The sequence below is a fragment of the Rhipicephalus sanguineus genome, chromosome 5 (assembly GCF_013339695.2).
Source record: "Rhipicephalus sanguineus isolate Rsan-2018 chromosome 5, BIME_Rsan_1.4, whole genome shotgun sequence".
In the NCBI taxonomy this organism is placed as follows: domain Eukaryota; kingdom Metazoa; phylum Arthropoda; class Arachnida; order Ixodida; family Ixodidae; genus Rhipicephalus; species Rhipicephalus sanguineus.
This window is the reverse complement of record NC_051180.1, coordinates 188237415-188252433: the sequence shown is the minus strand read 5'-3', so window position 1 is coordinate 188252433 and position 15019 is coordinate 188237415. Positions and strand designations below refer to the sequence as shown.

At 44.7% G+C, this 15019-nt stretch overlaps 1 protein-coding gene across 1 annotated transcript in view; it reads left to right on the top strand.

Annotated features, from left to right (window-relative positions):
- Nucleotides 1-1556: 1556 nt before the first annotated feature.
- The window catches only part of LOC119394525 (3'-5' ssDNA/RNA exonuclease TatD), a 100676-nt gene continuing 87213 nt past the window's right edge, over nt 1557-15019 (top strand). The window contains exons 1-2 of the mRNA XM_037661851.2: nt 1557-1805; nt 1862-2025. Coding sequence (XP_037517779.2) covers nt 1577-1805; nt 1862-2025 — 393 coding nt within the window. The 5' untranslated portion in view covers nt 1557-1576. The remainder of the gene's footprint in view (nt 1806-1861; nt 2026-15019) is intronic.

Sequence of the window (15019 nt, the reverse complement as noted above, 5' to 3'; positions counted from 1 at the left end):
GTGAAAAGGTAAGCAAACGCGAGAGCGCGGTTGTAAACGGCTCCGCCAGGCCACCCGTAAGCGAGAGTCGCGGGCGGGGCGTCTGCTCAAGGAACTCCGATTGCGCGCAGCGCCACCGCCACAGGCATTCCCGAGAGGACGCGGCGGAGAGGGACCGTACAAAAACGAGCGACGGCAGCCATATTGCATAAAACTCATTTCCGTTTCCTGTTGTACAACGGCATCTCTTGGTCGGCTACTTTAGTTCACAACGCCACCGCTACCCTTATTTCCGTTGCACTGTCAAAGGTACAGTTTCCCTTCTCTAAGTGTATGGGTGTTCTCTGCTCGAATGATTGAAACGTCGCTCGCACGATTCGTAACAGCGCTTTGCTGACAAAGGTTAGAGGTTCTATTTTAATGTGTCGCCAACTTGAGATCGCTCAGTTATACAAGAGCACATCGCGAGCCCGCGCGACTCATGCACTACAAGAAACACTGACCAATGCTATATGCAAGTAAAACAGGGTGAGCTTCAACTGAATATGTCAGACGATAACATTTAACTAACCTACGTGGCTACAGAAAGCCTCGCGAAGCTGATATAGTATGTGTACGCTCTGGGCTAGCATTGAAAGCTCGAGTTGCCACGTATTTTCACGAAAACTTCGCGTCTCGCAAGAACGAATCAGATTTCTCGTGTCACGGAGGGCCCGGTTTGTTCACTGATGCAGGGAACATGCAAAGTCGTAGCGTTCCTTTCTTGCCAACGCGTTAACACTGAGGCTAGCACAGCCGAACAAGGGAGCGACTGCGTAGTGCTGCCATTTTGTCGTCTACTAACCCTCCTCGAGAGGACGCTCCTGAATTCCGCTTGGCGGCGCGACAGTCTATGGGCATTGCGAATAACACAACAGGGCAACCGATAACGAAATCTAGGGAGTCGCCTATTTATATAATTTCAACGAATAGCAAACGGTGCGTCCTTTTCCTATTTGCGCTCCGCCCCAGTGCTACCAACAAGCACAAGAATGTTTATCACTGGGTTTTGCAAGTGTTTTACAAATGCGGCAAGCACAGTCGAACAACTACCGGGTCGCAGCCTAGTCCGGTCGAAACAATTCGGCGAGAAGTGCCTCGATGCCATGTGATCGCCGTCTTTTGGCTTCCAGACTTCCCGTCAAACAGCCTACCCAACGTGCTTCGAACATTTGGCTTCTTAAGAAACCGGTTAGGAAAAAAGAATGACCGTCAGATGTGAAATTAGAGACAGGTTGCGAGCTGTCAGCATGCGTTCCGGCATACAGAGAAGCTTTCATCGAGCTCGAAATGTTCTGCTTACAACTGAAACTTCACCCCAGAGTACCTTTTCGCTCGATTTATGTAGCCGTACGCAACGCACGATGTACCCAACAACGCCCGGACGCCACCACACCAGAGAACATCTGGAACATCTATGCGGCCGCTGCGACATGCGTTGCGGAAGGCGCGCCTTCTGCCTATGGCAATATGGCGGCGCGCGGCTTCAGCTGAGGGGCGTCTCCTCCACTAGCTCTAGGAAGGTACTAGGTACGGAATGGGTGACGTCATATATAACATGGCGTCGAGCACCGATCAGCTGTTCGTGTCTGATGACAATTACATACTCGTAGACATTTGCGCTAACCTAGTGAACAAAAAGTTTAACCGAGACCTAGAGAGTGTCATTCAGCGTGCCAGAGATGCGGGCGTCAAGAAGATGATTGTTCTGGGCACGTCTCTACACTCGACCAAGGAGGCCCTTCGGCTGACGCGAATGCATCCCGGGACGGTGTACTGCACAGCAGGTAAGGCTGCACTCCCGTGTGGCTTCGCTGTTTGATGCACATGCTCGGCGGCGCAGGCATCCACCCGCACGACGCCAAATCGTGGGACGACGACGAGACGCTCGAAGTCCTCCGGAGCGTCGCCTCCAATCCAGAGTGCGTCGCCATAGGCGAGTGCGGACTGGACTTCAGCAAGGACTTCTCCTCTCCGGAGTGCCAAATCCAAGTGCTCGAAAAACAGGCAGGCTTCTTTTATTATTATTATTATTATTATTATTATTATTATTATTATTATTATTATTATTATTATTACTAAGGCGAAAGCCTTAGATGCCTCATGAAACGCGAAGAGTGACCGGCGTCTCCAGTCGGCGGCGAACACGATTGATGCAAAAAAAAAAAAAAAATCACGTGATGACGTCATCATGACGCCACATATCGCCAAAATTTGTGACGTCATCGTGATGTAACGCCACATGCTGACGCCATCACATGCGTAGCTTGGGCAGAGGTGTGCTGATTACGGATTAAAAACGAAGAAAGCAGTCAGGGTACGTGTGTGCCTGTCCATTGCACGCCTACAAGCGGTCGCTTAACCCCAGTGGCGTAAATCATCGGAGGTCAGGGGGGTCCTGACCCCCCCTTGTGTTCAGGATGCGGGGACACGCCTTGCAAGTGTCCCCCCCCCCCCTTGATATTTGTCTTTCAAACGTCATATTTGAATTTCTGGACTGTTAAGGTTAGTGCACTCTCCGTGAAATCAACTTTGAAATCTGAAGCCCTTCCAATTAGCAGAAACGAAGTACAAAAGTGAACGTTGCTTTTCATTTCAAAAGACACTGCTGAGCATAAGCTTTCTGAAACACTGCGGGATACATCTGACGTGCCACAAATATTTATTATGCTGGGCTTTGAAATGCAAAGTAAATAGAAAGTCCCGATCATCCACCGTTATGTATATAGATGATTTTTTGGAAGCCATGCACAATGAAGTATAAATGCAATTGCTCGTCTATGATTGTGTTACTTTTTTAAAAAGATCACCTCGAACATAAAAATTCTGTACAAGAATGTTTCCAGAGGTAAATCATGCGAGGCTATTTCAACAGGTAGGCGCAATGGGAATGGAACTGAACGTAAAGAAAAGCTGTACCTTTACGTGTAATCGCAAGAAGTCCCAGGTGAAAGTTTTGCTACTGGTTCCTACTGGTCCCAGTTCAAGTGGTTTATTAGCCGATTCCCAGTTGGTGCTGGGACCAGTTGCTACTGGGACCAGTTGGCGCTGGGACCAGTTCTCGCTGACACTGCCAACCATGTCACACCCAATGGACATTCAATAAATATCAAGCATGCGATATCCATGCAATATTTATAGGGTGTCCATTTTGATGAGTGGACATTCATAGGCGGTCCACAGCAGTTCACGCATAACATATAATGATATGATACCAAATGACTTTTATTTTTGGTGTGGGGATGCAATAGCACATCTGTCCCAATCATCGTCAGGTTGGTGATGTGGGCTTCGATAGCCTGTAAGTACAAAAATGCATATATATATAATACATTTATTTAGCGTTAACAGCAGTGAAAACACAGTTAACATAAGTATTAAAACAGGTAAAAGTAGTGCACAATGAGTACCCTGTGAAGGAAAGCATGTTAACAGGGTAATCCGGACTTGGAAAAATTGTCTCAACAGCAGCAAGAGCGGCAATAACGCTTGCAGTTCCAGTAATGAGAGTCAGTAGTATGAGGTACTCCATTTATAAATGGCAACATGCATAAACACAGCAGCTGCATTTTATATATACTGCAGTAGCAAAAACAAATGAGGTGCTTGCAGCAGCAACTATTGGAACATATTTTGAGATGTGTAATGTGAAAAAATAGTGAGTGAAAATCAAAGCAATAGTCACTCAAAGCTCAATTCCAGCAAAAGTATAGTTTAACCAAAATCACATGGACGGCATCAATGCAGCCTTCAAAAAATACCTAATTTGGCAGTCTATGCGTGCAAAGCCGAGATGGCCTTTGACCCAGTCTGTCAACCACTTGCACAGTTTATGGTGTGCTTTAAGGCCAATTTAAGACCAACCATGTAACGATTACTAATATACATCTAAAACTACTCTACACACGTCGAAAGAATTCACCTTACGTATTCACCAGCGTTTGCTGCATAAGTGTTCACCCTGTTCATCGCGGTGGTACAATGGTTACAGTGCTAGATGCTGACCTGAACAGCGCGAGGTCGAACCGGGCCGCGACAATCGCATTTCTATGGAGGTGAAATGCTAGAGGCTCGTGTACTGTGCGATGTGAGAGCACGTCAAGGAACCCCGGCCAGTGGAAATGATCAGGAGCAATCCACTGCCACGTGCCTCATAGTCTGAGTCGCTTTGCGACGTGCAGCCGCACAAACAGCTACATTGGCGCATTTGAGCCATTATTACTAGCTGTATTACACAGCACTGAGGGTGCTTACACAAACCGGAATGCACTTGGCGCATAAATAACCATCGCATACATCAAATACGGGATAAGCATTATATTTGAAATGCAGAAGTTACTTACCTCCAAATGAAGAGAATCAGTGCTGAGGGAATCGTATCCCTCGACCGGCGCTGATGAATCCAAGACATCGCGCAGTACCGTAATAAAACCGCTCGAACATGATGGTCTTGTCGCGTAACACTTTTCACTGCTTAAACACACCAAAAGTAACTATTTCGCACAGATTCCTCTTGGAAACTCGCTGCATTCTGCGAACACACGGAACACGCACATGCAGTGATGGCACCAAGCCTAGGCACCATGTGCTGTACGAAACTGCGGCCGTAAAGTGTCATAATAATTTATACTGTGTAATTGGACAGTTGTCTGTGATGCTGTTAACTGTAAATAAAAACTACAATTTTTTTATTTAACATTCATATTCTAAAGTAGGTTATTTACCATTAGAGTCGGCAAACATCACAAATAAAAAGTACGAGACTATCGCTACTGAGATGCAATGAAACAGAGCGGCAATGTGGTGTTCTTCATGGCGGCGTCGTAGAAAATAGAGAGAGCAAGCTTGCAGAGTTCACTGTTTGCCGATCATGGCAGACAATGGCGAATGTTGAAAACAAAGGCTCTTTTTTACAGGGAAGTAACTTCCGTGCTTTAAAGGGGTACTGACACCTTTTTTCAAAGGCGAGTTTACTCTGCCATTCATATCTCCTCTATGCCGAGATGGCTCTGAGCAAGTGTGAAGCTCAGCAAATGCTGATAAGATATTTTAATTTGATATTAAAGTCAATTTTTCCATGGCGCACCTACTGACATCGACACTAGCTTGACGTCAGGCTACAGTACAAATTCTGGTGACTTCACGCAGCAGTTTGGCTTGTTGTGATGACGTTAGGTACCGAAACTTCCAAGATGGCCGCTTGTACGTCATCAAAACTTCCAAAATGGCTGCTCGTGCGTGGAAACGTCACTCCATATTGTGCGAGCACGTGACGAAAAGCTCATACCGTGTTCTGACGTCAGGGTACAGTAGGAACCGAAACTAGCTTTTAAAAACATACTGTAATTACTTTTTCAGGGCGCACTCGCGCTTAGCGCTACCTTTTCTAGGCACTTGAGGGCTTGACCTTTCATTTGGCGCAAAAAAACGACAACTGAAAATATTCGTGTCAGTACCCCTTTAAACACAAGTTATTTGTGCAACGGCTTAGTATGACCACACTGAGCAAGCACCTTGATGGACATCTGAAGTTGACGCCGTGCCGATCGGGCGCTATCTGCCACAAAGATTGAATCAATGTCTGTGTGTGTTTTCAGTGATATTTTGGAGTAATGATATCCCTTTTAAGTAGGCATGGTTTGTTTACGTGTTGCGATAGATTGCAATTAATACATTTTTGGTAATGTGCACCGGCTGTACTCGATCCTTTGGCTGCGGATAAAATTCTGCTCTCGCGTAGGTATATTTAATGTATGTAAGTGAAAGAATGTACACAAATATTTTATCAACACCCACTATTTGATATTTAAATGCAGATAGTTCACCTATATCTACTAAAGTGAAAATGCATGAGTGCGCACCGATCACTCAGTGCTGCACTTTCCCAAATAAGCATCTTCAACTGAAGCCAGCACAATCTCAATTCAAACCAGTAGCCTTGCAGTCCCAACTGGAACCAGTTCCTACTACAGGGACCAGTTCAAGACCAGTGGCCTCATATTGGAATCAGTTTGATCTCAGTTCAAGACCAGTAGCGTTCTACTAGAACCAGTACAGTACCAGTTGAAGACCAGTAACTCCCTGTTGGGACCAATTCAAACCAGTAGCCGACCAGTTGACTACCAACTGGGACCAGTTGAAACCAATAGAAACCAGTAGAAACCAGCAGAAACATTTTCACCTGGGGTGCTACAATCTTTATTTCATACTTTAACCCGAATGACATAGCTGGAAATATGCTAGAGCCTACCTATGTGTTATGATTAGAAACTAAAAAGTATTGAGTGCAGTTGAATTTGATGGAGCAAATGCTCAGACAGAGACGAAGAACACAGGACGCGGTGTCCACGTCTTTTGTTTTTCATCTCTGTCCGAGCATTTGCGCCATAAAATTAAACTTCAGCCATCTACCAAGTAGCCCGACAGCAAACGCCACTAAAAAGTATTGAGAGTTGCGCTAGTTGGTATGAAGGAAAGAAGATGACTCTTAAGGGCTCGTTTTCTTTGTTAGACACAATATTAATGAGAACTAACAGACAATAACGGCAAGGAAAGTATAGGGGGTGTTATCTGTAGTATTTAGAATATAAATGTGAAGAAAGTAAAGTGGACGAAAAGATAACTTGCTGCCGGCAGGGACCGAACCTGCGACCTTCGAATAACGCGTCCGATGCTCTACCACTGAGCTACGGCGGCGGTCATCCTCCCGTCCACTTTATGGGGTATATATATGCATTTAAACCTTGGAGTGTTAGCGCCAATCGCAGCCATGGCGGCGAGTGTGGAACACTCGCCGCCATGGCTGGTATGTTTGGTTGGTATGGTATGGTTGTGTGCTCTTACTCTGTCCCCAGTCACTTTTTGAAAAGTTTGCGCAAAAATCTTCGATAATGTTTAACCAACTAGCCCACTGCCAAGTTTTTCTTTGGTATGGTAGCATATTTGGGTACAGTACGAGGAACGACGAAGACGAAAAAGAACAGGAGGGACACCACGGACAAGCGCTGACTCGCAACTGAAAAGATTTATTTGAAGAACACATGAACGTAGAAGCAAACAACGTATCAACATTGCGCAGAATTGTTAAAAACGAATGGAAAAAATAACAAGTGTATCACCTAACGGCACACGTGCTGAGAAGATAGGCGAACTCCTTGTCCATAAGAGACAGCGCTGCCTCACTTACGCATGCGTCATCCATTTGGTTAATGTGGAAAGCCTCTATCACTTCTCTAGTTGTCTGGGAACTATGTTTTGACAATATTTTTCTAGATCTCTTCTATTCGCTTTCACAAGCCGAATTGCTATGCAGCGTGGGAGAAGCCGTAACTAACCACAATGATGAGTTCAAGTTTACACAAAGATGTGGTATGTCAGTGGAGTCTTTCCTTGAATTTTTAACTTTCTATCTGATCAATACATTTGTGAAGGGGAGGGATGCAGTGTTTATACAGAAAAGTGGAGTCTGTATAGGCTTGCAAGTAGCTCCTGCTCTGAGTGACATGTACTTAAGCCGCGTTAATAGAAAACTCCAAGGCCACCTTAAGGACTTAGCAGGGACTGTGTTTCGTTATGTCGATGATTATCTGGTGTTTTTTCCATGTAGTAATTATAACAGGAGGGCAAATGACATGTTGAAAGTTTTTAGAGAAGACTGGAATGGGCCTGAAGTTCATGCTTGAACTGATAAAGGAGTCCAATTTACAGTTCTTGGATTTGAACCTATCGTTTGAGGCTAGTCATGTTTGTTGACGCTACCTTTCGAGGTCTCAGAAACCAGTCTTTCCTTCTTCCTCGAATCATTCAAAGGTAATGAAAAATGGAATTGCTTACTCGGCCTTAACCCATATATGCCCAGTGTGCTACATATAGGACGCTTCTTTGATGCATTCTAACATCGCTATTTCTTTATCTGATGACTAGCGCCATCTACGGCACATCAAGCAGGTCTCATCTCATTCTCAGTGTGTGCAAGCCAAGACATTGCTTGCTTTTCATGCTGCCACGCGCCGACCGCTTTCTCCGGGGCTTTGTATGAAAGACATCATGGAGAGGAAGAAGTGTAATGTCGGTAAGCAAGTGACATTTTCAAGGCTTACCGCACCCGCACATGGCACCCCTAATGCCCAGTGTCCTATATGTAGGACGGCTTGAAAATCAATGTTGTGTTTACCTGGCAGTAAATAAAAAACTTGTGCTTTCTTTTGATGGTAGAAGTGCACTTTTTGTGAAAAAAATATATTTGCTTTTAATTGTTTCTGAGTTTAGGCATATATGGGTAAAGATCAGCTGTAACGAAGTCTTGTGCACACGGAATCGAGCACAGCTTTACAGCACACATTAAGAGGCTCGAAAGTGCAGGGTACCCTACACACGTTCTAGCTATGTGCACAGAAAAACTAATAAAATTGGTAAAAAGTCGGGATCTTTTGAATAGAAAAAAGTCCAAACAATCAGACTACAAATCAGTAGCCGTACTACCGTATGTACAGGCGTGAACATAAGTATACGGACCACAAGATCGCGTGGCAGAATGGATCAACGCTCCATCTACCAATGCGGTGCATGCTGTCGAGAGCACCACTGAAGTCGCGATGCGCATACGCGTCCTCTCATATCAGGTGGCCTCTCATGTCGCTTTGTCTGGCATGGTTATGGTGCTTGTAGAGAAAACGTCAACTGGGTGTCGCTTTCCTTGCTCCATCGCATCTTTGCCGTTGTTTTACGTAGCGGCTGCGACGGGGCCGGCTCGAGCGCCTGGTGTGAATCGCTTTTTACACTAGCTAATTAGCCTAACTAAGCATAGCTATCATCCTATAGTCTAATGAAGCCAAGCATATTTCATTAGGTTTTCTGATGACTCCGTGTGGCGTCACCAGAAAACACAGTGCTGCTTGCCTTTGCCGCGTTAAGCGAAGTTAAGCGTAGCTGAGCAAGTTAAGCCAAGTATAGCCGACACTAATTAAGCCTAGTTAAGCATGGTATGACCTAATAAAGCCAAGCATAAGCTTAATTAAGCTAATCCTAATCAAGCCTAGCCCAGTTTGCTGTTGCTATGTTAAGCTGGGATGAGTTGAGTAAAGGTAAGCGTAGCCAAATCTAATTAAGCATAGTTGAGCATGATATCTCCTAATTAATCTGAGCACAAATAAGTCTAAATAAGCCAGATCTGATGGTGGCTAATTAATCCAAGTCGAATTCTTCATCAGCCTAGCGAAGCCAAGCTTGCGCAGGTGCTAATTACCACTGAACGAGTCGATCATAAGTAGGCTCTATTAAACTTAATTGGGTCTATTTAAGACGAAGTCTAATCAGAACTGATAATTTTTTGACATCGAAGGAATTGCACTCGATAGAGGAGTTTCATGCGGGATAGTTATGCTAATTGCTCCTAATTCAGCCAATTAGGTAGAGCCATGCTTAGTATAGATAAATCTCGATAAGCATAGTTGAGTATGGTATTATATAATTATCTGAATATATTGATATCTAATTAAGCCAAACTTACTATTCTCAACTATTCTCAACTGCAATTATTAGATTTGTTTAATTACCATGGCTCTGTCTAATTAGCTTCATTAGGTGTATTTAGCCTAAGTCTTTCAAATAAAACAGGTGTCTTGGGTGTGTTTCGTTTGATCTCGAGCAACTTAATCAGACCTAAGTATAATTTGCCTTAATTGGTGCTAATTAGACTTTATTGAGCTTTATTAGGCTCGAATCAGTGGTAATTAGTATCTTCGTGGGCTTGGCTTCAGTAGCTTCACTGAACGTTTGACTGGGATTGTTATGGTGCAACCGGGATTATTTAGGTTTGGCCTCATTAAAAACCTCATTAAGAAACGTCAAGCTATGAAAGCCTCAAATGCAACAGACAAAATAGAGCTGGCGGAGCTTTCGAAGTTGATCAATAGGCGTAAAGTAGCCGACATAAGAAAGTATAATATGGAGAGAATTGAGCATGCTCTAAAGAACGGAAGAAGCCTCAAATCTACAAAGACAAAACTGTGCATAGGCAAAAATCAGATGTATGCATTAAGGGACAAGGATGGCAAGGTCACAACCAATATGGATAGAATAGTTGAGGTAGCGGAAGAGTTCTACAGAGATCTGTACAGCAGCCGAGACAGTCAGGATGATAACGTAAGAAGCAGTAATATCCCAGAGGAATCTGACATACCACCAGTATTAACAGGAGAAGTAAAGAAAGCCCTAAAGGGAATGCAAAGAGGCAAAACCGCTGGTGAGGATCAGGTAACATCAGACCTGTTGAAAGACGGTGGAGAGATTATGTTAGAGAAACTGGCCACCCTGTATACGAAGTGTCTCTCGACAGGGAGGATACCAGAATCTTGGAAGAATGCCAACATCATCTTGATCCATAAGAAAGGGGACGTCAAGGACCTGAAAAATTACAGGCCCATCAGCTTACTGTCCGTTGTCTACAAGCTATTTACAAAAGTAATTGCTAACAGAATTAATACGACATTAGAGTTCAATCAACCAAAGGATCAGGCAGGATTTCGTACAGGCTTCTCAACAATAGACCATATTCATACTATCAATCAGGTGATAGAGAAATGCGCGGAATACAACCAACCCCTATACATAGCCTTCATAGATTACGAGAAGGCATTTGATTCGGTGGAGACATCAGCAGTCATGCAAGCACTGCGGAATCAGGGCATCGACGAAGCCTATATAAACATAATCGAAGACATCTACAGCGCATCCACAGCCACTATAGTCCTTCATAAAGAAAGCGACAGAATCCCAATAAAGAAGGGCGTACGACAGGGAGACACGATCTCTCCAATGCTATTCACCGCGTGTTTACAGGAGGTTTTCAGGGCCCTAGATTGGGAAGAATTAGGGATAAGAGTTAATGGAGAGTATCTCAGTAACCTGCGATTCGCTGATGACATTGCATTGATGAGTAACGCGGGAGACGAATTACATCTCATGATTACTGAACTGGATACGGAAAGTAGAAGAGTAGGTCTGAAAATTAATATGCATAAAACTAAAGTAATGTGGAACAATCTTGGCAGAGAACAGCGCTTTGCGATAGGTGGCGAGACGCTGGAAGTTGTAAAGGAGTACGTCTACTTAGGACAGGTAGTAACCGCGGAGCCGAACCATGAGAGTGAAATAACTAGAAGAATAAGGATGGGATGGGGCTCATTCGGCAAGCATTATCAAATCATGAATGGTAGTCTACCACTATCTCTCAAGAGGAAGGTATATAACAGCTGCATCTTACCGGTACTTACCTACGGAGCAGAAACCTGGAGACTTACAAAGATGGTTCAACTTAAATTGAGGACGACGCAGCGAGCGATGGAAAGGAAAATGATAGGTGTAACCTTAAGAGACAGGAAGAGAGCAGAGTGGGTCAGGGAACAAACGGGGGTTAAGGATATCATAGTTGAAATTAAGAAGAAGAAATGGATATGGGCCGGCCACGTAGCACGTCGGCGGGATAACCGGTGGTCATTAAGGGTAACTGACTGGATTCCAAGAGAGGGCAAACGCGTGAGGGGAAGACAGAAAATTAGGTGGGTAGATGAGATTAAGAAGTTTGTAGGTATAACGTGGCAACAGAAAGCACAGGACCGGGTTGATTGGCGGAACATGGGAGAGGCCTTTGCCCTGCAGTGGGCGTGGACAGGCTGATGATGATGATGATGATAATTAGATATAAATATGCTCAGAATAATAAGGCGATACCATTCTCAACGGTGCCTAATCAGATTTAACTATTTGTACCTTGGACTCGTTTAATTAGATTTATTAGGCTAATTTGCATAATTATGCCTCACGAAACTCAACTATCTCGGGTGCGTTTCGTTCGATCTCACACTACTTAATAAATTCTTATTGGGTTTATTCTTAATTAGCAATAATTAGCTTAATTGAGCTTAAACTATGCTCGATTCAGTTAGGTCAGAAGTAATTAGCATCTTCCTGAGTTTGGCTTTTCCGGCTCATGGGGATTTCGACTTGGATTAATGGGCCACAGTTAGGTATGACTGATTTTGACTTAATTATGCTCGGCTTAATTATAAGGTACCATGCTCAACTAGCTTAATTAGATTTGGCTATACTTACCTTGACTCAACTCATCCAAGCTTAGCATAGCAACAGCAAGCTGGGCTAGGCTTGATTAGGATTAGTTAAGTTAAACTTACTTACGCTTGGCTTTACTAGGTGATACCGTGCTGAACTAGGCTTAATTAGGGTCAGCTATACTGGGCTTAACTTGCTCATCTATGCTTAACTTCGCTTAACGCGGCAAAGAAAAGCAGGGCTGAGTTTTCTGGGGACGCCACACGGCGTCATCAGAAATCCTAATTAAATATGCTTGGCTTCATTAGACTATAGGGTGCTAGCTATGCTTAGTTAGGCTAATTAGCCGGTGTAAAAAGCGATGCGTGCCAGGTGCTTGAGCCGGCCCCGTCACAGCCGCTACGTAAAACAACGGCAAAGATGTGATGGAGCAAGGAAAGCGACACCCAGTTGACGTTCTGTCTATGAGCAGCATAACACCTCAGACAAAGCGACATGAGAGGCCACCTGATATGACAGGACGCGCATGCGCACTGCAGCTTCAGTGGTGCTCTCCACAGCAGGTGCCGTGTCCGTAGGTGGCCCTTTGATCCATTCTGCCACGCGATCCTGTGGTCCGTATACTTATGCTCACGCCTGTACATAAACATGGTTTGAGCAATGTGGGCCACAGGTATGGGGTAAAATCAGTGTTCTTGGTTCCTGAGAAACTTTCGAGATTTTGCCCACTGGTTAGGAGGAAAATGAAGCGAAATGACAGTGACAGAAGTGACTGGGAATTGAGCATGTTTCCTCGTTTGTACCCTGCAAGCGCGGTATTGTGTATCAGATCCCTCTTACACATGGCCGGTCATATGTGGGCCAAAGCGGCCGATGCATTATTGTGCGCTAAAGAGAGCACAAAAATTCGCTGAAGAATTCTAACGCTTCGCATCTGGCATTGCATTGCAACACGTGTGGCTGCTCACCTGTTTTTGCCGATGCAGAAATATTGTCAGAGCATAGTTCTCAGACAACTAGAGAAGTGATAGAGGCTTTCCAGATGAACCAAATGGGTGTATGCATGCGTAAGTGAGGCATCGCTGTCTCTTATGGACAAGAAGTTTGCCTATCTTCTCAGCACGTGTGCAGTTAGGTGATACGCTATGTTATTTTTTCCATTCGTTTTTAACACTTCTGCGCAATGTTGATACGATGTTTGCTTCTACGTTCATGTGTTTTTCAAATAAATCTTTTCAGTTGCGAGTCAGCGCTCGTCCGTGGTGTCCCTTCTGTTCTTTTTCGTCTTCGTCGTTCCTCGCGCTGTACTCAAACGTGCTAACATATTAGAAACTTATTTAGCCATGCAACGTACACTTATACTATTGGCTGCTAAGTGCCGTTTTCCCTCACTCGGTGCCGAAGCTCATGCTCTTTTTTTTAATTTTGTACGGTAGCATAATTTCAATTTTGATATAATTAAATTTAAATATTTATAAAAAATATTACACCATCTCCCATTAAAGGGAACCATGTGGGGATGCGAAGCAGCGCGTTGGCCGACTTAAAGTTCCATTCATCACGGGCACTATAGCACGGTCACTGGGCACTGTAGCACTGGGCACTGTTCTGTTCATAACGGGCAATTCACTGTAGTTGCTGTTGCTGTTACTTGTCCCGAACTCTTGTTGGAGCACGCCACGCAGGTTCATCGCGCGTCTGCAGAATCTCGTTCCCCAACGCCATCCCGTGATTGCTGAGAGAGTGTAAGGGGGAGAGGCCACAGCGCCTCTTTACCCAGCCCCTTACACAGGCCCGAACGCGCTAGCGCGTGCCAGTGCATTCTGACTAGGATACAATGTGTTGGTTCATCACACGTTTTAAGTGCTCTGCACATATCATTATCAAGGTGGTCAAAGAACAAGAGGAAGAAGACTTCTCCTTGGCGCGAGCATGCACTGAATATGTTACATATGGCTATGGTAGGTGGTAGAAAGCAGACGGTCGCCAATGGACGGACACAGCCCCGAGCAAAAGCTGCTTCGCATCTAAAAAAGCATGGCCGCCATTGCAAGACGTGTCCCCCCCCTTGCGATTTTTCTGGATTTATGCCACTGCTTAACCCTGTTGATTTTAGAAACAATAGCAATTCTCATGTTGCTTTGCTGGCCTGCAACGCATAGAGCCATGATCCGAGGTATATTCTCTTCGGAAAACGGTCTGTCGTCTAGTTTGTTCAGCGTATTGCGTAGAATGTTGCGTTCGCCCACGGAGGCAGTGCAAAACGAGGTGAGGTGCCTCTGATCCTGGAGGTAGTGGAAAACCACATTAGGTGCAGAAAGCTTTTGGACAGTGGCAGGGTATGTTTAATGTGATTGACAGAGATGAAAAAAAATGGCTTTCGCCTTCCAGTTGTCTCAGGTGAGTGCATGAGTGCAAACCCTGTGAGTTTTTGTAACTGTGCGTGTCGATAAGTGACCGAGCAGAACGATCCGGTGCTCGAGTTTCTCCATAATAAATGCTGCTGAGACAACAGTTTTTGATGGATGCATTGGGAGATCACAGAGAATCCGCATTCTGGTACCGCGAGACTTCATTGATCTTGCGATGCAGAGACGACGGGCCATCTCAGTGCATGTGGTGGCGTGTTAAAAAAATGTTGGGAGCATATCAGGGCCAGCTCACATAGAGAGGGGCATATATAGCACGTAATTTTAGGTCATGAAATAGAAGATGCCATTTTAAAAGTGCAAAGACATGGGAAACATGTTTGTAGCACTGATAGTTGGGCGAGCTATTAAGGGTTCATGATTATGAAACGGTGCAACGAAAAGACACGAAACACTGACAATGAAGAAGGCACGACGACAAGCACCAGACTCTCAACTAATTTTTTGTGTGAAGCACTGGACAAACGCCGGACCCTCAACTAATCTGTGGTGTGAGCCACAGA